The sequence below is a fragment of the Stenella coeruleoalba genome (assembly GCF_951394435.1).
Source record: "Stenella coeruleoalba genome assembly, chromosome: 20".
Classification (NCBI taxonomy): domain Eukaryota; kingdom Metazoa; phylum Chordata; class Mammalia; order Artiodactyla; family Delphinidae; genus Stenella; species Stenella coeruleoalba.
In genome coordinates, this window is record NC_137166.1 from 41,005,553 (window position 1) to 41,029,901 (window position 24,349).

Here is a 24,349-nt window from a genome sequence, read left to right on the forward strand (position 1 = left end):
GTCACATAGTCCCATCTGAGGAAGGGCCTCCAAGGGACCAGCAACTTTTGAGGTGCTTCAGAGACACCCCACCCCTGTCCCCACACCTGTGACTGCATTCTGTGAGCCTGTTTACACACACCTTCTCCGCCTCCTTAGCTTGAATAAGGCATGACCGGCTCCTACTTCACTGAATCCCCATCACCAAGCACACTGCTCACCATACGGTAGGTGCCAATCAATATCTGTTGAGTGCACTGGGGGCCTCCAATTTCAGGGACTCCCCCAAAGTTTTCAGGCAGACAATGCTGCCCGGGGCACTTCATTGCAAGCACAAGCCAGGGCTGGCTCTCTGTGGCCCCATCCATCTCCACCAGGATCCTGCTGAGACCGGGGTGAGGAAGCCAGCCACGGAGAAGTAGGGTGGAGCAGCTATGAAGCCACCCTCCAGAGACAGGGCCAGGTGCCTGGGGGCTCTCGTAAGATGGAGGTTCAGACTACCTCTGGAACAGAGGTCATGGAGTTGGTTTTTGTTTGTTTGTTTATTTGTCTGCATTGGGTCTTGGTTGTTGCACGCGGGCTTTCTCTAGTTGCGGCGAGTGGGGGCTACTCTTCGTTGCAGTGTGTGGGCTTCTCATTGCAGTGGCTTCTCTTGTTGCGGAGCATGGGCTCTAGGCACGCGAGCTTCAGTAGTTGTGGCTCACGGGCTCAGTAGTTGTGGCTCGGGGCTCTAGAGCACAGGCTCAGTAGTTGTGGTGCACGGGCTTAGTTGCTCTGCGGCATGTGGGATCTTCCCGGACCAGGGCTCGAACCCATGTCCCCTGCATTGCAGGCAGATTCTTAACCACTGCACCACCAGGGAAGTCCCGAGGTCATGGAGTTTTAACAGCCGGTGTGGAGGACACAAACTTTACAGTGACCAAGCAGACCATAAGTTAGGGACCTACTCAGTTCAGAGCTTAACAATAAAACTTTTTATTATAGCCCCTTTATAAAATTTTTTAAATAAGTAATCATCATTAAAGAAGAGAAAGAATAAAAGGAAGAAGCAGCATTAGTCTTATCACCCCAGGGTGCCCTCCTGACTCCTCACCAGGCTGGGTCATCCACTCCACAGGAGCCCATGACCACTTCTGTCCTAATACTCATCCCTCTGTGCTGCAAATGGCCTGTTTCTGGGATTCCCTGAAGGCATGCTGTGTTCCCCTTTCATCCATGTAACCCTGCAAACCCAACACAGTGCCTAGATGTTCAATGTCTGTCACCTCAATCTATACTAAACAAATCCTGAGAACTAGAATATGGACCTCAGCACCCTTAGCTCAGCTGTATGGGTATTTACTGGAAAGTCAGTTCTCTGGAACGTGGAAGCCATTGCTGTTGGGTTCTTAGGCTAGCCCTCAGAAGCCTGAGTACCCCATAATTAGAGGGCCACAATAAAAGGACCAAATTTAATCCCCTTTTGTCATTTTTGTTTTTCCTACAGGCACATGGACCCACCTGCAGTCCACCAGGGAAGCCTAGAGAACTTTTGCCATAGCTCCATGGACAAGAGACCCAGGGGTACAGCAGGCCTGCCCAGCTGGCTCTGAAAAAGCCACGGTGCATAATAGCTGGATGGTTACAAGAACAGATGACCATGAGAAGCAGTGTATGGGTGCCACAGGCCTCTGGGCTTGGAATGGGGGGACGTTGGGAGAGGAGCCTCCACGGATCAGTCAAAGAGCGGATGGTGGAGGACGTGGAGGTAGTCCCATCAAAGGCGGCCAAACCCGGGGAGGGGCTGCGGCAGGTGAGGGGCCCGCCAACCTCCACCCTCAGCCGGCGTGTGAGGGCGGGGCCCAAGCTCGGCTCGCAGGGGGAAGAGGGAAGGCAGTTAACCCTGGGGATACACACATTCAAAAGTCGTGACTTCACACTTTTAGAGCCCACTAAAGGACTCTAATCCCCAGGGAAGATTCAGGGGCCGCCAAAGTTGGCCCAAAGGCCAAGCCCCATGGAAGGAAATTCAGCATTCACCTGCTGAGGTCACGTGGGTCCTTCAGCAGTGGCAGAAAGGATGGGTGCTCTTCTAGAGGCCACTGGGATACTCTACTGTTTCATTCAACCAACGGACACGGAAGGAGCACTACAACAGATTAGACAGGGATGAGCCGGGGCTCCATCACACGGCCAACAGTTGGCAGGGGCTAGTCACCAACACCTGGCCAGGCTGAGCAGGATGGCGAGAGCTAGCTCCTTCCCACAGCTGACCTGTGCTAAGGAGTTGGCCTTGCTGATTCTCGAGTCCACCGAACGAGGCCAAGGAAGGCCCGAAATCTAGTGCTGCCCAGTGTGGGCCCCAAGCAGCCCCTCATGGATCTCAGTGGGGGCTGCAGTAAGGGGCCTAGGGCACCACTGGAATGCAGGATGACACAGCTTAAGAAGCATCTTTCTGCAAATCTCCTGAGCTGTTTTGCAGATGTGAACCACGCCCCCCCCCCCCCCCCCGCCACACACACACACACAAATGGAAGAACTACTAGAGGACATAGCCCAGGCCTCTTGGAGCCTAAGGACTGATAGCCCCTGTGACACCACCCTGCTGCCTCGCCATCAGCCAATCAGAGAGCTGTGTACAAGCTGATCACATATCATTCGACACCCCCCCGCCCCCCCCCCAGTGTCGGGCTGGCAACACAGTGATGAGCAAGACACACAGGTCCCCCAGGGCTTCCTGAGAAAGAACTGCGGGTCCACAGTGTAGCATCTTAAAAAGAGAAAGTTACATATGATGACACACTCTTATCTAGACAACATTTTTTTTAAATATCATAGAACAAAGATGGGAAGGAAGTATTTCCCAAGTTGGGTCAGGCCCTCCCATTTAACATGATGGCTTGGCTTCCTCTACTTTTTCTCTGTGACACTTACCATAATTACTCAATATGTATCCACAGTGTGACCATCTCTCCCACTAGAATTTCAGCTCCATGAGGGTAAAGATCATGATGCCTATTCATGGTTTTGGCTGAATCCCCACATCAAACATAGTGCCTTGCATACAGCAGCATTTAATAGCTACTGTGAAATGAATGGATGACAGTGAATGCCTCTGGTGAGCTTTATGAGATTTTTATTTTCTTCTTTGGAAACAGCTCTACTCTCTAGTTTTTTTTATAATGAAGTTTATGACTTATAAAATCCAAAGTAAAAAAATTCTGGGAAAAAGATATTAATCACAAAACCAATCATAAAAACAAGAAGGGACTTGAAAAAACATCAGGCTTCTGAGGGCAGAGAGTTGGACTGGGTATGGGGAAAAGCCAGTTCCAAGCTTGCAGAGAAACCCGAGTTAACTGATTTCTCCATTGGTTCAAATCCTCAGCCACCTGACACACCTAAGATCGTATCACATGGCAAGAGAAGCAGGAACACAAGTAGGAGAAGAGGACAACGTAGAAAAAGAGGGTCCAAGGCAGATGGGTGGCACAAAGGCACCCAGCTCGCTGTGTCCCACGGTGTAAGTAAGGTGCCTGCCAAGTTCACCAATCTGGGAACCAGAAAGACCTGCAGCACAGGGCCTGCCCTCCCTCCAGGCAGCAGACTATGGTTCCTCTCTCTTCTCTTGCTCCTGGTTCCCTGGCTGCTCCTGTAGGCTTCTGAGGTTGTGGCCCCTATTACAAAAGTTCTCTCGGTCCTTTCTCTTTAGGAAATGCCTTTGAAGGTGACATACATGTGTGTGTATACACATTCCCTTATCCTATGGGAGAGAGCACCCGTCTCACAAACGAGGAGGAATACGATTTCTGCCCTGGAGAAGCCCTCCTGGTCCCCATGGAAACAAGAGAAACAGAGGTGAGACCAGTGACAACAGGGGCTGAGAGTTCAGAGAAAGGATTACACCCTGGGCTGCTGCAGTCCCAGGAGGCTGCCTGGAGGAAGCAGCTTGGGGCGGTCCCTCTCTGCTCATTCACATACCGAGCATGGTCTGGGGCTTGGTGCACTTAGCAGGCCTGTACCTGACTCCTTCTAACCTTAACTGAAGTCTACCATATTTGGGGCCTTGTCAGCATTGCTCGGTCCAAGCCTCATGGAGAAGGACCACCCTCGGGATCGATGCACTTACAATGCCACGGGTTTGGGCCACCTTGTTGCACAAGTCAGGACGCCACTTTTGAAGAGCCAGATAGAAGGGATTTTTCAGGAGGTCCTCATCATACAGAGCCATATGGACTTCAGATGGGGCAAAAAGAGTCTCCTGGGACGAGAGAGGAAAAAGCAGTAAATGACCACTTTCAGAATGACCTAACACATAAAAGTCCTGATCTAACAATTTCTAAAAAGCATCCCTGACACATATTACTCTACACTACAGACCTAACACGCCATCGGGAAAGATCAAAGATAACCCACCAATTCCAAGATGACTTTTTTTACAGGTTAAATGTATAAATTATGCTCAGAAAATCTTCTTGACTCCAAGTCACTGCAAAAGTAAAAAATGGCTGTTTTTAGAACATCATACATGACCCAAATTATAACATCTTAAAGATATGCATGTTTTTAATGAAATATTTTTACCATAGAGTAATAATGCTAATCTACCACCCAGAATTACCGAATCTTACCACTTTGCCGTATTTGCCTCAGATTTTCTTTTCAGAAATAAAGTATATCAGAGTAGACTGGATCCCCCATGTGCCCCTCCCCATCCCATTCTCTCCTCCCCTTTCAGAGGCAACCACTATCCTGAAGTGGTTTCTGTATCCTTCTTGCTCATGTTTGTACTCCTTTTTAAACTCATGTATTCATAAATAATATAAAATCTTGTTTTTTAAAATATTTATTTTTTGGCTGTGTTGGGTCTTTGTTGCTGTGCACAGGCTTTCTCTAGTTGTGGCGGGCGGGGCCTACTCTTTGTTGTGGTGCACGGGCTTCGCATTGTGGTGGCTTCTCTAGTTGCTGAGCACGGACTCTAAGTGTGTGGGCTTCAGTAGTTGTGGCACGCAGGCTCAGTAGTTGTGGCTTGCGGGCTCTAGAGCGCAGGCTAATTAGTTGTGGCGCACGGGCTTAGTTGCTCCACGGCATGTGGGATCTTCCCGGACCAGGGCTTGAACCCACGTCCCCTGCATTGGCAGGCAGATTCTTAACCACTGCGCCACCAGGGAAGTCCTAAAGTCTTGTTCTATGTGCTTCAAAATCTACATAAATGGTATCACACTACAAGTAGTTTGGAACATATGCTTTTCAATCACCACTATGTTTTCAAGTTCTAGCCGTGCTGATCCATACAGCTCCCATTCATTCACTAATTTCTGCTGTACAGTATTAAGTGAACATGACACAATTTATTTATCTAACATCCTATACTTAAGTTGCTTCCACATTTTCAGAATTAAAAACAATGCTAAAATGAACGTTCTTATACCCTTATGTGTTCCTGGAGCACATCTCCAGGAATGTTGCTAGGAGAGACACTGCGGCATGCATCCACCTGCACCTTCCCCAGATGCTGACAACGCTGGACCACTTCCAACCTCCATGCAAAGTCCATGAGCATTTCCCTTCTTCATGTCACATCCTAGCCAACGCTTCTTAGTAACGTCAGGCTAGTTCATTTCTGCCAGTGAGTATACAATAGCATTTCATTGTTTCTAATTTTCATTTCTCTAATGAAGTGGAACATCATTTCCTTACATTCTATAAATTACCTTATCATGTCTTTTGACCACTCTTCTAATAGGTTCTTGGCCTTTTTCTTATGACTGGTAGTTCTTTACAGATCTGGACACCAAAAGATGTTGCAAATATCTTCTCCCAATCTGTGACTTGTTTCTTCATTTTTCCTACTGGGTGTTTTCAGAAATAAAAGTGCTTGATTTTTTTTTAACATCTTTATTGGAGTATAATTGCTCTACATTGTTGTGTTAGTTTCTGCTGTATAACAAAGTGAATCAGCTATACATATACATATATCCCCATATCCCCTCCCTCTTGCGTCTCCCTCCCACCATCCCTATCCCACCCCTCTAGGTGGTCACAAAGCACTGAGCTGATCTCCCTGTACTATGCGGCTGCTTCCCACTAGCTATCTATTTTACATTTGGTAGTGTATATATGTCAATGCCACTCTCTCAAAAAGTACTTGATTTTAACGTGACTGAACTTGTCCGTCTTTGCCTTTACTGGTCGGTGCTTTTGGGATCTAAGGTAAGCCTATCTATCATCTCGGCATGCCCCTTGGTAAACTGACTTCACTATTCCCCCTCTGAGAAGGTGGAGTCTATTTCCCCGCCCCTTGAATTTAAGCCATCCCTGTGATTTGCTTTAACTAACCAACAGACAGAACTGATGCTCTGTGATTTCTGAGTATCAACCTCAAGAGGCCTTGCAAATTTCACTCTCATTCGTTCGGCACCCTGAGACCACCATGCAATGGAGAAGCCCATGGGATGAAAACCCATGTGGGGAGAGAGAGGCCCAGGTAGTCCAGTGAGGACAGCCAACCCACCAGCTGAATGCAACCACATGAGTGAGCCCAGGTGAGACTAACAGAAGAACCACCTTGCCAGCCCACAGATTAATAGGACATAATAAATTGTAGCAGTTTTAAGTCACTAATTTGGGGGCTGGTTGGTTATGCAGCAAAGGCTACCTGAAACCACATCCTTTCCAACTCCAAGGCCACAAAAATAGTCCCTGTAATTTCTAAGAATCTTAAAGGTTTTCATTTTTAGGTCTTCAAGTCATCTTTATTTTTATATATGCTATAAATTGGGCATCTAATTTAATTTTTTTCTGAAGGTAAGCTATCTTACTCTGCTTAGGCTCTGATAACTAAATACAATAGACTGGGGGGTTCAAACAACAAACATTTATTCCTCGCAGTTCTGGAAACTGGGAAGTCCAAAATCAAGGTGCTAGTAGATTTGGTTCTTGGTAAGGGTCCACTTCCTGTACCATACATGGCCACCTTCTCACTGTATCCTCATGGCAGAGAAAGAGTTCTCCTGTCTCTTCCTCTTTTTGTAAAGCAACTAATTCCATCATTAGGGCCCCATCTTCATGACCTAATCTAACCCCAGTTCGAACCCAAAGCCCCATCTCCAAATACCATCACATTAAGGATTAGGGCTTCGACATATGAATTTGGGTTGGGGCTGGGGGGACACATTCAGTCCATAGCATAAGCCAACTGTCCCACTGTCATCTTTTATATATTTTATCCCTTTCACACTAGCTGATAATGCTGCCTTTGTCATACTCCAAGTTCCCATATATGTTTGGCCTATTTCTGGGCTCTATTCTGTTTCAATGGTCTTGACCAGCGCCATCCAACAAATTTATGTGAGAAAGGTAATTACATATACATTATGCATAATTACATGTCATTTAAAATTTTCTAGTAGCCATATTTTAAAAAGGTGAAATTAAATTATATATTTTATTTACCCTAATACAGCCAAAATACATTTCCAACATGTGATCAATACTTTAAAATTACTGACATATTTTACATTCTTTTTACTTCTACTAACTCTTCAAAATTTGATGTGTATTTTACTCAATTCACACTAGCCTCATTTCAAGTGCTTAATAGCCTCATGTGGCTAGTAGCTATTACACTGGATAGGGAAGGGCTAGACCACATTCATTTACATGACTACAGCTTCATAATAAGCCTTGACATCTCATAGAGGAAGGCCTCTCCCCTTGTTCTCCAAAATTACTTGGTTATTCCTAATTCTTTATGATATCACATGAACTAGAGTCAGTTTATCAATTCCACGAAAATTCCTATTGGAATTTTTATTGGAACTGTACTAAATTTATGGACTGGAGAGCCAAAGTCTTTATAATAACGAATCTTATCATCCATGAACATGGTATGTCTTTCCACCTTCATCCTCTTTTATGTCCTCCAATTAAATTTTCTTCATTAAAGATCATAGATCATATAAAACTTTTATTAGACATTATTTATATATTCTGTATAGATTTGCTCCTGTTGTGAATGGGGCCTCCAATGCCCCTGGTCTGCTCCCCTTACCATACATCAGTGTGGTTTTACTGAACTGTGAGAGAGGAATATGAAAAATGGGCACAGAAAAGAAGTCAGAGTTTTAGCCATGTCATTTCACCTCTCCGAGCCTCCATCTTAGTCTGTACAATGGAGAATATGAATACCTGTCTTGCAGGGTTCCCATTTACATGCTACCTTCACTATTTTTGCTACACTGCACACCAATGTACTGCCACTTTCTGCTAGCCCACATGGTGCCTTTGTGAGAATTACAAAAAGGCACCCCATCTTCCCAGTAGGTACAGTCCTGTGCCACGGCACATGGCTTAGTAAGCAATTCATAGGCTATATATATCAGCCTAGTTTGCCAACACCTCTCCTCCCCCAGGCAGGACACCTGTGCAATAAATAACCTGTACACTTGTACACAATGGCCCTATTGTTAAAGTTTGACATTTTCCTTTAAACACCTACTCCCATTTAAAATTTATTTGTAAAAGAACTCTTATTACTACTTTAAATGAAAAATAGTATCACTTCCCATTAAGATCATCTTAAAATTAAAAATTATATATCCAATTGACATTATTTAAAATCTGGCTACATACCACTGCCTGCCAAAGGTTCTGAACTTGAGCCTGAGGCCTCTTCTCTTCATTAAAAGAAGAAAATTAGCAACTATTAAAGAGCATCAGGTAAACTTACCCTTGATACAATCAGATGAATGAAATATGAGTGAAAAACTGAATTACTTTCTCATTATGTAACAGTATTCCCAAACACCTCTTTGGGAAAACACCAGAACAGTGTGCATAAGTGCATTATGAATTCTATTCCTTATAGCTAATGTTAAAAACAGCCACCATTTGAGAGCATCCTTGATCAGGCACCGTGATGACATCTATACATCCTCATCCCATTTTAATGTTCACAATAACTATAGATAACTAACTATAACTAATGCTCACAATAACCATAGGTATCATTAGCTCCACGTCACAGATGAAGAAACTGAGGGTCAGCTGGCCAACTCCAGGTTAGACAGATGTCAGAATTTATTCTAACACCCATCCCTTTAACCACTACATTCATCATGTAAAATAATTATGCCTGGATTAGGGGTTATTTCATGAGCCACAGATGCACAGACTCCACACTTCATTTCTCCTAAAGGAAAAGTCCCCATGACAGCCACACAGGCTCAGCATCAAATTCCCTCGGTCTGGTCCAGCCTGAGCTGTCTTAGCTGCAGGCCATCCTGGGGACTGCCTAAAGAAGGCCCCTGAGCTCCCTGCAGATCCTCTTAGGGAGAAGAGCCTAGCATGAAAATGGCTACGTATAATCCCTCCACAGGCCCCAGCTCTGCAACCATTCAGGTATTTGAACTGTTGAATTCAATTATTACTGGAACCCAGATCATCCTTTTATGAGTCTCTACCAGAACAACTGGATAATATAATTTTGCTAGGACAGAGTCACAAGAAAACAAAATTCTTCCTAGTGCCCGACACAGCTGGTTCTACATGGCGGAGCACAAAAGTAAAGATGCCTTACATAAAAACCACATGAGAAACCGGATGCGGCAAGGTCAGACTAAAGCTGGGAAGGGACACTCCTCCTTGCTCCTCAGACAAGATGCTGGCAGAGCAGCAACACCCCTGCCCCCAAGATGGGCTTTGATGGAGGAACTAACCACCTAACTGGGAAGCAAGAAGAGTTAAAAAAATAATAATAAAACAAAACAAAAACAGAACAGTGCCAGGAGAGGTAAGGACGAGATAGAGAAGGGAGCAACAGGGAAGGATTTGGGGTGGGGAGTGTGGGAGGCATCCTTGGCAGGGACCAGAGCAGGGCCAAAGGGTCAGGAGGTGGGAACAGGTTCCTGGAGAGCAAAGAAAACTCAAGAATAAACTTTTTTTGACTAGATGTGAAAATGAACTCTGAGAAATAATAAGAATCCAAACAGAGCAGGTCAGAGAGGGGCAGCATGGGAAGGGAAGGGCCCTGAATGCCACATTAAAACATTCAGTTCAAATGCATGAATGGTGTAAACACACAAGACTCTCAGCAAGCATTGCTCGTGAATGAGATGGAGCTGGCTGGTTTTCAATCCAAGTCATCTGCTCTCTCCTGGGCATCAGTCTCCTGGATGCCAATGACTGGATCCTCTGTCCAGGAGTAGGGATTCAGAGACCTCTGTCCAGCACTGTTCTCGACCTTTCTGTCCCAGTGTTAAAAATATGTAATAATGCTTAATGCCAGAGTTGAATTCTTATATAGGGGTACGTGCTTTAAAATAATCTCACAAGTTTACTTGCAAGAATTGGTTTTATATTTTAAAATATTGAATAACATGTAAACTGACTTTTCCTTGTAAAACTGGAAAGACATGTGAATCCTCATATATAAAACTCCTTCAAAAAAAAAAATTCCACCCCTTCCTAAGTGCAAATGATGGGATGATTTATAGAAAATCCAGTGAAGTCAGTCAGAGATACCAAATAACCCTGCACGTGAGTTACCCGAGGTTACTCTGAACAAGACCGCCAAGTGAGGCCTCAGACCGGTTCTGGGCATTTTAGGAGGCGGTATGCACTCGTGGTTTTGTGGTCTTCAACCGTCCTGCCAGCCCGGATGAGTCTGGGTTGTCAGGGACCATCTGGTGACAGCGTGCAGGCTGGCTCAGCAGAATCCAGCCCAGGAAAGTCTGCACCTCCCAGAGATGCACTCCCTGCTGAAATCTCACTGCTGTGGCTTCTCCTGCCCTGCCAGGGCTCTGACCAAAGACCCCGACCAGGCATATTCTCCAACTGGCTTAATTTGTGACTCAGAAGGAAAAGGCCAAAAGGGAAAACTTTTTATCCATCTATGTTTAATACCAAATGGAAGCAATTTTATGATGTAACGTGTGGTACTACCGTCACTTGTGTCTTTCTGGCCTGTAATGTCTATGGCTCCTGCCCATATGTCTCTCAAAGCTCTTCTTCAAAGCACTATGCAGCCTCGCTGCCTGGCTCACTGCAGGCATGCAGTAACTGCTGGCCCCACTTGAACAAAATGATAGTGACGTGTTAGAAAAAGATCAAGCTCCCAGGAAGGGATCATCTGTCACAGAAGCTGGAAATCCACCGCCCAGACGCAGGGGAGGGTGAGGGGCTGGCCCCAGGCGGTCCTGCAGGCACTGGCCAAAAGCCAGAAAAACGAACATGCTCAGAGCTGGCTAAACACAATGACTGCTGGAATGTGGAGGATCACGGTAGGAGAGAAGGCCTCAGGGCTGGAAGAGGGCTGTGACCACTCACGGAGCGGGGGGAAGTTTGGAGGAGCATAACTGCCCCTTGGAATGCCACTCCATCACCCTGCTCCTAGAATTGCAGGGGAGCCACCAGCACCCACGTCCCTGCCAGTATTTTGGGCAGGAGGGCAGGAAGTCCAAGGACCACTGCTCAGTGTCTCTCGGATGTGGAAGCAACCTCAGGACAAATCATGTCCAATTGTTGGGGTCTGAATCCTTTCTAGATCTGGTACCTATCATCGCATGGTCACATTCCCCTGCTCCCCTAGGAAAGGAGGAAGTTACTGGACACCCACCTAATCCTGGCACTTCATAAACAGAGGGACAGCCCTGACAGAGACACTAACAGAGGCAGACATGCGAAGAGCAAAGCCCCAGCAGCCGCCCTCATGAGGGCAACACAGTCCAAGAGCCACAAGGAGGCACAATCAAGACCTTGACCCAAGGCTCTATGCAGACACTTACTGCTGCTCTCCCGGCAGTGCTACCAGGTGGGATTATTTCGGGTGACAAGCCAAGGTGAGGAGAACTCACCCAAGGTGTCCACCCAGCTTCAGCGGCCCAACTGCTTTCCTGCCACTAGGGCTCCTGAGAAGTACCTGTGTCTCCCCCCATCCTGCACTTCTCCCTCTGAGGCCGACAGGCCCTGCCTCTTGATTCACCACAGACCTGTCCACCTGAAAGACACAAAGTGATCTTTCCAACACTGAAGTCTGTGCAGGATTCTTCAATGACTTCCCCTCCACTCCCTACCAGATTAACTCTCAACTTCTCTGCATGGCATGGAGGGCCTCTCACTCCTGGTTTCCTGCCCACCTCTGCAGCTTCATCTCCCTCTGCTGTCCCCAGAGCTCCCCAAAGAGATGCGCTCTCCCTTCTTTTACAGATTTTGTCCTAAAAACTACTCTTCCTCTGTCAAGGCCCCATTTGGCCCATAGGTGGCTGGGACCCTCCACCTCAGAGAATGGCCAAGGGCCAGAGTACCACCCAACCCTGGCCACAAACCACCAGTGAAACAACCAATTAAAGGACAGACTGCTGAGTGAGAACGAGCCCTGAACCTAGCGCTCTGGACCCCGGGGGGCTGCCTCAACATCAGGCCCGGCAAGGCGGCCTGGAAATGTAAATATCCCGCTAATATCTGTCGCTCTTCTCTAGGGCTGGTGGAAGGGTACATTACTTAATCAAAATAGGGGCCTCTCTCCCTAAAACCCACAGACTTGGAAAATTCCAGCTCGCATGGCAAACTAGTAGTCCCTACAGTCTCCCCTGCCCCTCATTCCCTGAATGTCCTAAATCCTCAATGAAGACGCGCCACTTGCTCCCGTGGCCCTGCACGGGCCGCGAGTGCCCACGTCCCCAGCACCTCCAGAGTCGGCCAGAGCGGCACGGCCTTCCTCTCGAGCCTACGGGCAGTCCATTTTCAACGAAAAGAAGTGAACAGACCCAGAGTCCGGAACACCTCTTGGTGCTTCATAGTTTTCCTGGAGAAATCTTTACCCAGCAGGAAGACGAGACCCCGCCCCATGAGAGGCAGGCTAGCAGGGATTCCCTCCTCTCTCCCCCGCGCTTTTATTACCGCGGGGACCACGACAGCTCGACCCGATGCTCCGGACCCCCACCCCCACCCTCCCCTCCACCCGCCCCGCGAGGCCTCCCTTAAACCGCGGAGGCCACCCAGCCCGTGAACGACAGTGCTGCCCCAAGTCTGAGCTCCCGGGTTCCCGGACCTGCTGACCTGTCCTGGAGCAGCGGGAGTCAGAGGGCACATGCTTCGCCAACCCCACCCCTAGCCCCGCAAACACACCAGAGGGGCAGAGCGAGCCCGGCTGAGGACAGGAGTCGGAGAGCCCGGGCGGGGCAGTCCACCCGGCGATGGGCCGGGGCCCTGGAGGCCGCCCGGAGACCGCCAGCCCAGCTTGGGGCGCCGGCTGAGGAAAGGAAAGAGCCCCTCCCCCTTCCAGCTCCGGGGCCCCGCCCGGCCTCTGGGCCCCGAGGCGCAGCAGTCCCGAGGGAAGGAGGGCGCGGGAGGAGACAGGAGGGAGGACACTTACTTAAAAGGCTACATAGTTTCACTCCCCGCTCTTCCCAGAGCGGCGCCGACCCCCTCCCGGCCCCTCGGTTCAGACCTCAGGCCCACCACCCCAACGCCGCAGATCTGCTCCACCGCCCACCCCCGTCGGGCGGAGCCGCGCCTCAAGATCTCTGGTCAGCCCAATGAGAGGTCGTCTTTATTCAGAGTGACGCGTGCGCAGAGCAATCATTGAGTCCGCCCAGCCGGGGGTGGGGCTCAGGAGGCACACAGCACTTCCTACTCAGGCTGGACCAGCCCAGAGCCACCGACTGCGCGTGCCCGGAACGGGAGGGGGCGGGGCCGAGAGCAGATCTGATCCAAGGGGTGGGGTCCAAGCTCTGTTGCTGGAAAGCGGGCTGGTCTAGGAAGGGGAGATTTTGGGAGCCGTCCCGCCCCGCAGATCGCCCTTTACTGCTCGTTTTGGGAGACGGAGGTGCCCAATCCTACGAGGCATACCACTCCCATCGCTGGCAGGGTCTAAGAGTCAGGGTACCTGGGTTCTAGCCCCTTCACTTGCATGGACGTGGCGTGATCTTAGCCCCCTTTTTTTTTAATCGAGCCTCAGTTTCCCCTTCCGTAAAACAGAGGATTGGATCTGACGAGCGCTAATATTCCAGACCGTAATGGGGTGCGGAGGGGAAGATGGGGGACCTACACGTGACCTCCCGCGTGGGGCCCCGCCTATCCCTGGTCCAGGGGATGAAAGCGCCCAGCGAGGACGGGAGGGGGTGGGCGGATCCTAAGAAACCCTACCCGGCCGCCCTTGGCAGCAGCTAAGGCGGAGGGCGCGGCTCCGCGGCCGGCTAGCCCTGGCGACTGCACCGGAGGAGGATGGCGACCGCAACCCGGGCTTCGCGGGTGGCTACCGTGGAGGCGAGGACTGCGCAGAGATTCGGCGTGTGACTAGGAGCGCACCTGGGGAGGATGGACGAGGGGACGGGAAACAGCTAACGGGGCTCTCTCTCCGCGCCGAGTCCGCGGAAGCGCACGTCGTGGATCCTGAGCGGCTCTGTAGACAGCAGCGGCAGTGGCTAGCTCCTCTCAGGCCATGAGGAGTGCTCGGGCCGCCTGGCCAGGGGACGCCGTCGGGGCTGGCTGTGTCCTGCTGCGCTGAGGGCGTGAGGCTGAGAGGGGCGCAGGCGGCCGGACTGCGCCGGAGAGCAGCGCCATGGCGAAGGAGGAGTGCAAGGCACTACTGGACGCGCTCAATAAGGCGACTGCATGCTACCACCACCTGGTACTGACCATCGGCGGCTCCGCGGACTCGCAGAACCTGCGAGAGGAGCTGCAGAAGACGCGCCAGAAGGCGCAAGAGCTGGCGGTGGCCATCCGCGGCCGACTGACACCTCCGCTGCGCGACCGGGGCCTGGGCGCTGAGGAACGTGCCGAGTTCGAGCGCCTCTGGGTGGCCTTCTCTAGCTGCCTGGACCTGCTGGAAGCGGACATGCGGCGTGCGCTGACCTTGGGCACCGAGTTCCCGCTGAATAAGCCGCTGCGGCCGCTCGTGCGTACCGGGGTGGAAGGCGGCGCAGCAAACGTAGCGGCGCGCGCCCTGAGCGCCCGCAGCCTGCGGCACGAGGCGGAGCGCGGCTTCGACGTGGAAGACCTTCACCAGCTGGAGCGGGAGATCCTTCAGGTGGGCGAGATGATCCACGATATGGAGATGAAGGTCAACGTGCCCCGCTGGACGGTGCAGGCCCGGCAGGCGGCAGGCGCCGAGCTCCTGGCCAGGCCCAGCGCCGGCGTCTCCTCGATGCGCTGTGTGTCCGTAGAGCAGCGCATGGGGCCCTGCGACCCGAGCAAGGCCCTGGCCGCCACCATCTTCAGCGCCGTGCTGCTGGCGGCTGTGGCCTTGGCCGTGTGTGTGGCGAAGCTGAGTTGACCCATACGCGAACGACCTCCTCGCTACCCGGAGACACCCCTCGGAGAACATCTGCAACCGCCAGGACTAGGGATGAGAGTGGGATCTGGCATGTTTAAGGGGAGCGGTTCTAAAACCCTGCGTGTGTACGTGTATGTTTATACGCGCGTTTCAAGCACACATCTGCCTGGGCAGAACATGGCTTCCTCTTGATGGCCCGGGAGGAGTTAATTTTGCGCGGGCCACCGGGTCATTACCGCTAATGTATGCAGGAGCTTTATCCCCTATTAATAGAAAACCATTCGTAGTGAGCGGAGATTCCTCCGAGTTAATACCGCCTGTGCTGCCGGGGCGTGTTTACACTGAGTCTGAGCTTGGTGTCCCCACCCCTGCCGGTGATTCCCATTCTCCGAGTGGGGCAGTTTGGAAAGAGGGTGAGGTGAAATGAAGTGTGTTTTGGCCTGTGTGTGTGTGCTGGGTTTGTTTTCTAGACGAGAAAACAAATTGCAATAAGAGGTAAGCAGTTTTTATTACCTTAATCCTTTGGGGCCTAAGCTTAGGAGAGTGTGCAAATAGAAGTTCATGCAACGTGCTTTCTTTTAGCACATGATTACACACGTCTGCACACCCTTGCCTATTGAAAAGGGCTCTGCCCAGTCAGTCTGGAAGGGGTGCAAGCTTTGGGAAGGGCCACCGGCTATCTAAACAGGCACTTTCTCCTTAGCTGGGGCTTATTTTTGTTCCAGAACTAGACTAGAGTTTTTATCCTCCTTTGGGGGAGGGCTGGGGAATCCTCTTTGGAGCCCTTAATCCTATCTATCCCTTGGAATTTGCTTGCTGGCCAGTAGGAGAGCTGGCTTTGGAGGGAGCTGCACAGCTCCCTGACCTGGACACTGCCCCCTGAGAGGGTCAAGTGGGGCATCACTGGGCACAGAGGTCTTGAGCCAATTAGCCCTGAGACTGGGTTAGAACGTAACAGCTTTAACTTCAAATTTAAGGAGATTAAAAAAAAAAAATCATTTGTTAGAAAAATCCTGTAGCCACATTGTGTACTGTCAAAGCTGTTTTTTTTTTATAAAGGACATTTGGCCACGAATTCATACGGGTGCCAATGAGTCATACACAGTGTCTTTACTTATATACTTAGATTGCTAAACATACATCTCCACCTAGTTTTAAAATCTATCTTCTTAAGGCAGGAGATCATAGCATAAACTACTGGAACCACAGATGTAGATGACAGAAGTTAGGTGGCCCTAGCCTCTTTGTGGCAGTAAATAAGGAACACCTTAGGTGGTAAACACCTTAGGTCCCAGGCTAGAATTTGCCTGAGCACTGCCTGAATTTGCCTGAGCACTGAGCTCCCACCTGTGGATCAGAGAGAGCCTTGTTGGGGAAGTAAGGCTGAGAAAACAGATGCGTTTAACTCTGAAGGTAGTTTGGAATAAAACCCAGAGATTGGTTTGGCTGAAAAGTGACACGGATTTTTTTTTTTCTCTCTCTTTTTCACCCCAGAAGTGAGAAAGGGGACTAGGAGGAGGGAATCGGCAAGTTTTCACAAGGGCAGTTTGGAGGGTCAAGGGTCAGAAGCAAATAGCAGCAGTAGTGCTGTCTGGGCACCCAGTCCGACGGGCCACCCTCTCCCAGCCTTGATCACCCACTCCCACTCCCACTCCTCCTGAGCACACAGATTCCAGTACTGTAGATAGTGAAAGCAGAGGATCTGTTTGTGTGTTTCTGTGATAATGGTTTTAAAAGACCCAGAAGTCTTAAGCCGATTAAGAGTTCTATAACAATCACTAATAAAAGGAACTCCTTCTGCTTCATCCGATCTGGGTGACTGAATTGGGCCATGTCAAATTCTTTTTACACCTGCCTTCCCAGGGTACCTTCAGAAATGACACAGAAAGTTTTCTAACTCCCCTCTTCCTCATCCCACATGCAACACAACACAGAATCTCTGTCACCTTCCCCAAAGTCTCATTTCTTTCAGGTAAGGGGAGGCTGGGGGGGCTTCCCTGGTGGCTCAGTGGAAAAGAATCCACCTGCCATTGCAGGGGACACGGGTTTGATCCCTGGTGCAGGAAGATCCCATGTGCTGTGGAGCAACTAAGCCTGTGCACCATAACTAGTGAGCCTGTGCTCTAGAGCCTGTGGACCACAACTACTGAGCCCGAGTGCTGCAACTACTGAAGCCCTCGCGCCTAGAGCCCGTGCTCCGCAACAAGAGTAGCCACCACAATGAGAAGCCCGCGCACCACAATGAAGACCCAATGCAATCAAAAATAAATAAAATTAAATCTTTAAAAAAAAAAAAGAGGCTGGGGCATATTGTGACCCAGTATTGGAAAATATCCCTAAATATATTCTGTTGTCTCTAAAACTGTGATTCTTTGTCCTTATCAACGAGTTTTGGGTCATGATTCATCAGAATGTATTAAAGAAACAACCCATCAGAAGTTGTGTAATCCATTGCTTCTCTGCCTTTTGGCTAAGATCAAGCATGGAAGTTGTGTAATCCATAGAGATCAATTGGGACAAGCAAAATTCTTGTTTTCGCTCTTTCCACCCACTTGGCACATCCTTGAGTATTTACTTATATGTGCAATCAGATGTGTACCTGATTCTGAGAATCCTCTGCTCACTGAACTTAGTGATAAAGTATTGCACACACACCAAAAAAGCTGAATTACAATAAACATATTTATCCTGTGGACATGTTAACCTATACAACTCTTTGAAAATGTTAAGCATTTGTAATATTTGGCATTATTTGGAGTTATAACATTGCCTAACAGGACTTTTGCTGTATGATGTAAGCAAAATCACTTTCTGCTTGAGCAATAGGCTGCTCAATAACAGCGATATCTCCCTGCTGTCATTTCTATGTATAATTCAAGAGGTTGCTTTCTGGTAGAAGCCTGATTCAATGTAGATGTTGGATATCAAAGTCATTAATTTTCTAAAAATATTTGTTATGATATTATACCATGATACAAGTGATTAAAAAATTACAAATATTTAATAGAGGGTATATATGATAATGGTCAGTGTTAGAGTCTACTTTCCTAAATTAAAGGTACAAGTTAAAGGATAGATATTTACCTCAAAAGTTAAGTGCTATTATAAATCTCTTGTAAACTTAATACCTGTAAGAGAAAACATGCCTGGCTTCTCTTTTAGGAAAATAGCACAGCTTTATCTGATACTGAGAAGACAAGAACTTGGAATGCCAAGGCACTTATCACGGGAACTTTCAACTATTCCTATTAGAAAAAAACAGAAAACACGATAATGTTTGTAGAAGAAAAATATGCCTGGCAAATTCTTTTTTGCTGTTCTCTAAGAATGTATGCTTTTAAATGCCACAAGGGAAAATATTTTTGGTAAGTCAAATTAGAGCATAAACTTCACAATTTACCTAAGGTTTACAATAAGCTACATAAGAGATGTGTGCTGTCCAATGACTAAAAAGCAGTTTGGGTTGAAGAGAGTTCTAGTTTGCATGAGGACCCTGATCATGCTGCATTTTCCTTTTCAATGTGCACATTGATACATTTTTAGCTACACAGTTACTTCTCAGAATGCAGTTCTCTGTTCTGTAATGAATGTTTGTGAAGGGTACAAGCCCCAAAGTGTGATCCTGCAAGGCAGGCTAAGAAACAAAAGTGCTGTAGGAGTGGCTTCTGCCTTCCTTTGGGGAATGCCTCCTCCTGCAACGTGGGACCAGCTGTGATGGGCAGGGCTCTGCCTTTCTCTCTGAGTACCCCAGACAAGTCACTGACCTCCCTGTGCCTCACTTCCCTCATCTTTGAAATGGGGGAGGGGGGCAACTGATTAACTCAAAGTTCCCTTCCAGGGCTTAAAACATTTAATAGAATGCAGTTAAACGAAAAAGGGTTGTTTTGTTTGGGGGTTTGGTGGGGAGGGGGTTGTCATTGTTGGTTTTGGTGCGTATGGAAATGGAACCTTAGTTTGTCTAAAATTAGTCTGTTGGTAAAATTCCATATGAATTTTAAAAATCAGAATGAACTAAGCTTACTGCGATTTTAGTCCACATCAGAATTAGCGTCTGGACTTAAAAGCAAATTTGTATAAATGCTACTTATTTATAGTGTTTAAATTAGATTAGGAATTTAAATTCAGACTCTGAGTCCAAGAAAGCCTAGTGTTTATTAAACAGTTTGTTTTACCCAGCAATCTAAACTGATTCTGGTAAATTACAGATGTGAAATCCCATCATTTGTCATGGAGTCTAAGAGAATCCTGTTCTGTAACTGACCTGGTGCCCTCAGAAGTATAATTGCATTGGCTGCCTGATTTTGGGTAATTAGCACAGCATGGGCTGTTTTGTATATGGCAACAGATCCTAGTTGGAATTAAATGCTCCGTGTCTACTGTTTGAATAACATGTCTAACTAAATGGCTATTAATAATTAAAAATTAAAGATAACGTGCAGCCTTTATAACTTAGTTGAAAAAGTCACCTTCAAATGATTCAGCTATCAACTCCTTTTTTTTTTTTTTTTGGCGGTACGCGGGCCTCTCACTGTTGTGGCCTCTCCCGTTGCGGAGCACAGGCTCCAAACATGCAGGCTCAGCGGCCGTGACCCACGGTCCCAGCCGCTCCGCGGCATGTAAGGATCCTCCCAGAGGGAGGCACGAACCTGCGTTCCCTGCATCGGCAGGCGGACGCTCAACCACTGCGCCACCGGGGAAGCCCAACTCTTATGAGTTTTTAAGATATTCTTAATCTTCTTCATGCACATTTAAATTGAAGTGAATATCCTGATCAACATATTTACCCTTCACAGATTTCATTACATGAAGAGATGTTCAGAAAGACTCCAGGATTATATATCTCCAGGTGCTTTTCTACAATACAATTATACTCATCTTTTAATGCAGGATGGAATCCAGGAAGAATAGTAGGTCTCCACATAAACGATCTTTGGCTGTGGTCAATGTAGATCAAAGTCATGTTCAAATACTGTTTCTTTGGCTCTTAGGAACTGACCAAAGGTGCAGGAACTGACCACATGCTGCAGCTCTCTGTCCATGAGCACAAGATGGATTTCTGGAAAAGCATTCCTCTCTTTAATTTACTTATTTTCATCTCATTACACAGAGGATTGTGGGTGTTTTCATTGCAGTACTGTGAGATCTTGGGCATCCTGCTTCTTTGGTGTTTCAGTTTAGAATGTTATAACCTTAAGGCTTATATGACAAACGTAAACAAGCCAAATGAGAACTCCTGTTGGCAAAATGATTTTCAAGAGTCCTTCTAACATGCTGTTGTCAGAAAGCAAATTTGAATGTCCTTTGTCTGTAGGTATGTGTTAGGCACATAGAGAAGATCTAAGAGGAAATATACAGAAATGAAAATGTAAAGGTGGTGGAATTATGAACGGTATTTTTTCAATATATTTTTATTTAATATTGTTATATTGTTTTTACAATAAAAGTTTGAATGCTCTTATCATCTAGAAATTATTAGTTATTAAAATATAAATTTTAACAGGGTCTCATTTATAATGAGAAACAATTTCAGAACACACATCCCCTCCCCCACCCCGCCAGGCGCCACAAACAGGCAAAGCAAAACTTTTGGCATCTTACCTGCAGGGAATCAGAAGCACGTTTTGAAATGCAGCATCAAGACAGAATAGCATCGAGGTTAGGAGCACTGACTATGGAATAGGGTACCCCTGAGTTCAGATCCATTCTTTTTTTTTTTTTTTTTTTTTTGTGTTACGCGGGCCTCTCACTGTTGTGGCCTCTCCCGTTGCGGAGCACAGGCTCCGGACGCGCAGGCTCAGCGGCCATGGCTCACGGGCCCAGCCGCTCCGCGGCATACGGGATCTTCCCAGACCGGGGCACGAACCCGTGTCCCCTGCATCGGCAGGCAGACTCTCAACCACTGCGCCACCAGGGAAGCCCCGGATCCATTCTTATTGAAGATTTTCATTAATCTCCCTGACCTCAATTTCCTCATCCTTACAATGGGAGTAATAATAGGATATACTTCATAGGGATATTGAGAGAAGACTTTTTGCAGGCACAGGGCTCAATAAATGTTGGCTGCCTAAAATGGGACGGTTGGACAAAAGAAGCAATATATATGAAAACATTAACTTTCTATAACTTAGGTAAAATCGGCTGGAAATCATTTTGAAGATTAAAACTAGATAAACTTGTCAACGAAAGAAGGTATGTAATAAAAAGGTCAAGGTTACAGAGGGAAATTCAGGTTGATCTAGAAGTTGGAATCTGTACATTTTTAAAGTCAGACTTACTGAGGTATAATTTAAATACAGTAACATTCACCCTTCTTAGGTGTGCAGTTTTGAGTTTTGACAGATATGTACAACCATGTATCCACCGCTGCAATCTAGAATGTTTTCATCACCACCCAAGAGTTCCCCCATGTCCTCTGTAGGCGATCCTTTCCTCTCACCCCAGGATCTGGCAACCACTGATCTGATTTCTGTCCCTACGGTGTTGCCTTTTCCAGAATGTCACCTAAGTGGAATCTATGCATTTTTGAGAAAACATATTGTGCACCTTTTTTAAACCCTTTTCAAAAAACCTTTTGAGAAATCGCTTTTATGTGATGATTCTTGGTGCACTGGATGTTGCTGGTCATTCATAGGTGAATTCCATTTAACTGCAGTGACGTGCCTTCGTTTCTAGGCAGGCTGAACAAACTCTCCTGCTACAGTGGATTCTCCAAGCTGAAGTCATCTCTCCATGGCTAGCCCCCGCATTCTCTTCCTTTCTTTTTCCACTGAAAAACGTGATAAATAATGGATAACAGAAATGAATTTGGGCTCAATGAAGTAGAGATTGAAATAAAAGTCCACTTGGAGCTATGGGTAAGAAACAATATGACGTTTGGAAAGTTGTTTTTTTTTCTTTCGGGATCATGCATGTTCTAATCAAATAAGAACATTTCTTATTGTAAAGATAGCTGGGGAAGACCAGACCAGTGGAACATAAGAACCAAGAGTCAAGTGTCCTTCTCTGAAGTAAGCAACTGTTGTCATAAACAAAATGACTCAACTCTTGTGATCAAGTGGCACATGGTAACTGCTAGCCCTAGTAGGGGATGGTTGTGTGCACTTACTGTCAGGCCTGGAGTAGCTGGCACTGTGCCCCTGGCAGAACAGGGCGGAGCAGGACACTTGGAGGACACGCCAACAGGTCTGGAGACAGATTCCAAACAACACTTGCTGCACGTGTGACCTTACATAAATCACAACCAACTGTCTTTCCATATCTCTTGCCCATTTTCTACACAATTGGAGGTTTTTTCTTCTCAGTCCTTTGTGATAGGCATTAGAGATATTTTCTCAGTTTATTATATCTTGGACTTTCTCATGGTGTCTTCTGTCATAATAAAGTTATAAATATGCACAGTGTGTCAAATTGATCAATCTTTTCCCTTATGCTTCTAGATTTTGAGTCAAAGACTATAGAGGAATTTACCTGTTTTCTCCTAATGCTTCGATGGTTTTTTTATCCACTGTGGTAGCCAGCCTCCAAGATGACCACCAATGATCCCTACCACCTGGTGTTTTCATGTAGTCCCCTCTCACATGGAATAGAGCTGACCAGTGTAAGAATAGGATACTGTGGAAGTGATGGAATGTGACTCCTGAGGCTAAGTCAGCAAATGCATCATGACTTCTTCCTTCCACTCTCTTGGATCATTCACTACCACATCTCAAAGACATCCAAGCAGCACTATGGAGAGGCCAATATGGTGAGGAACTGAGGCCTCTGGCCGACGGCCATATGAGTGAGACACTGTAGAAATGGATCCCTCAGCCCCTAACCAAGCCCCAGCTGACATGCTCACCAGTCTCATGTGAAATACTGAGACAGAACAACCCAGCTAAGATGCTCTTGAAATCTTGATCCACAGAAACTGTGAGATAATAAATGTTCCTTGTTTGAAGCCACCGAGTTTTCAACCTCCCAAGCTAAAACTTTAACTCCTTCTTTTCCCTTGCTCTGCATATTCAACCAATCACCACGTTACCTCAAGTCTACCTCCTAAATACTCTCTGGTGAATCATTCCCTTCCTCCCACCTCATCCCCTCTTCACAGCCACTCTCCTAGTTTAGACCCTCACCATTTCTTCCCCAGCACGTTCCACGGGCCTCCAGAACAGCCCCATCCAGTTGAGTCATCAGGCTGTTGTCAGGGTGACCTTTGAAGATATGAACTTAATCATGTCACCACCTTTTATGGCTTCCCATGGCTTAAAGCACTGAACTCACCTGGAGAAGTTGGGGGATTGTTAAAAACACAGGATCCAGGGTGCCATCCTAGACTCCACAATAGATTGTGAAATGATTGTCTCAGAGCAGAGAGCCATGCAGTGGGAAAGCAGGTAAGGGAGGGGTCCCTAACTGTGGATTATGCAGAGACTCAAGATGGATGAAATTTGGCAGACTCCACCCCCCTCCCCCAACCTGCCAGTACATGTGTTCTCCCTTGGCCTCTGTGTGTTTTTCTAAACATGTGGTCTTGTTTCCTGTTTCTGGGATGCGGTCAGTACACAGGGATCTGCATCTTTAGAAAATGATGCCAACAAAAATCAACCTAAATACTACTGTTGCCCTCTCTGGATTCTCCCCCAGGGAATATCCCACATTAAAATGATAGTTTGAAAATGAGGCTCAACAATAGTCTATATAGCACATCCGGACACATAACAAATGGGTGATCAACTATAATAGCAATTGTGGAGAAACCGTTAGTAACAAATAAGGAGCTATAAAAGAGAAGACTGCTTTAACAGGATCTTTCTAAAGGTGGAGCAGAGCAAAATTTCCATCTCTAGGCTTGGATTAAAATTCTCCCATGAAAGTGGAAATTATCCAGTGACCTAAGGGGCTTAAGGTGGTCCCAGGTGCCCTGACAATAAAAGGTGTCCAGATCACAAGATGGGAGCTTGTCTGGGGATTCAAGGAGGACCTTTCACACTCAGACTGTGCAGTGTGAAATTTGTAATTTGGTATCTGGTTCATGCATCAGTTTTTCATTGCAAAGCTCCGACACCTAGCCCTTGGACGCCCCCCCATCCACCCCTACCCCACCCCCCCGCCAAAGGAAACAAACCCTCT

At 47.4% G+C, this 24,349-nt stretch overlaps 2 protein-coding genes across 13 annotated transcripts in view; one reads left to right on the plus strand and one right to left on the minus strand.

Annotated features, from left to right (window-relative positions):
- The window catches only part of ANKRD27 (ankyrin repeat domain 27), a 54,693-nt gene extending 40,262 nt beyond the window's left edge, over positions 1-14,431 (minus strand). For 3 of the 12 annotated variants that reach the window (XM_079907116.1, XM_079907113.1, XM_079907115.1), the window contains exons 1-4: positions 13,334-13,451; positions 5,673-5,810; positions 4,375-4,447; positions 4,088-4,219 (exon numbers count right to left, since the gene is read on the minus strand). In XM_079907116.1, the coding sequence (XP_079763242.1) occupies positions 4,088-4,189 (102 nt within the window). In that variant the 5' untranslated portion in view covers positions 4,190-4,219; positions 4,375-4,447; positions 5,673-5,810; positions 13,334-13,451. Of the gene's footprint in view, positions 1-4,087; positions 4,220-4,374; positions 4,665-5,389; positions 5,412-5,672; positions 5,811-8,592; positions 8,610-13,017; positions 13,212-13,333; positions 13,452-14,268 lie in introns of those variants that run through there. The other 9 variants (XM_079907118.1, XM_079907119.1, XM_079907117.1 and 6 more) reach the window with 9 other exon arrangements.
- Positions 14,432-14,507: 76 nt separating this feature from the next.
- On the plus strand, positions 14,508-24,284 carry RGS9BP (regulator of G protein signaling 9 binding protein). The gene has a single exon (XM_079907126.1). It carries the CDS (start codon positions 14,522-14,524, stop codon positions 15,233-15,235), a length of 714 nt encoding a protein of 237 aa, XP_079763252.1. The 5' UTR covers positions 14,508-14,521; the 3' UTR covers positions 15,236-24,284.
- The last annotated feature ends 65 nt before the right edge of the window (positions 24,285-24,349 follow it).

What these genes read in the sequence shown, in the direction of transcription:
- RGS9BP (XM_079907126.1), top strand. Translation starts at nt 14,522, where the DNA reads ATGGCGAAGGAGGAGTGCAAGGCACTACTGGACGCGCTCAATAAGGCG.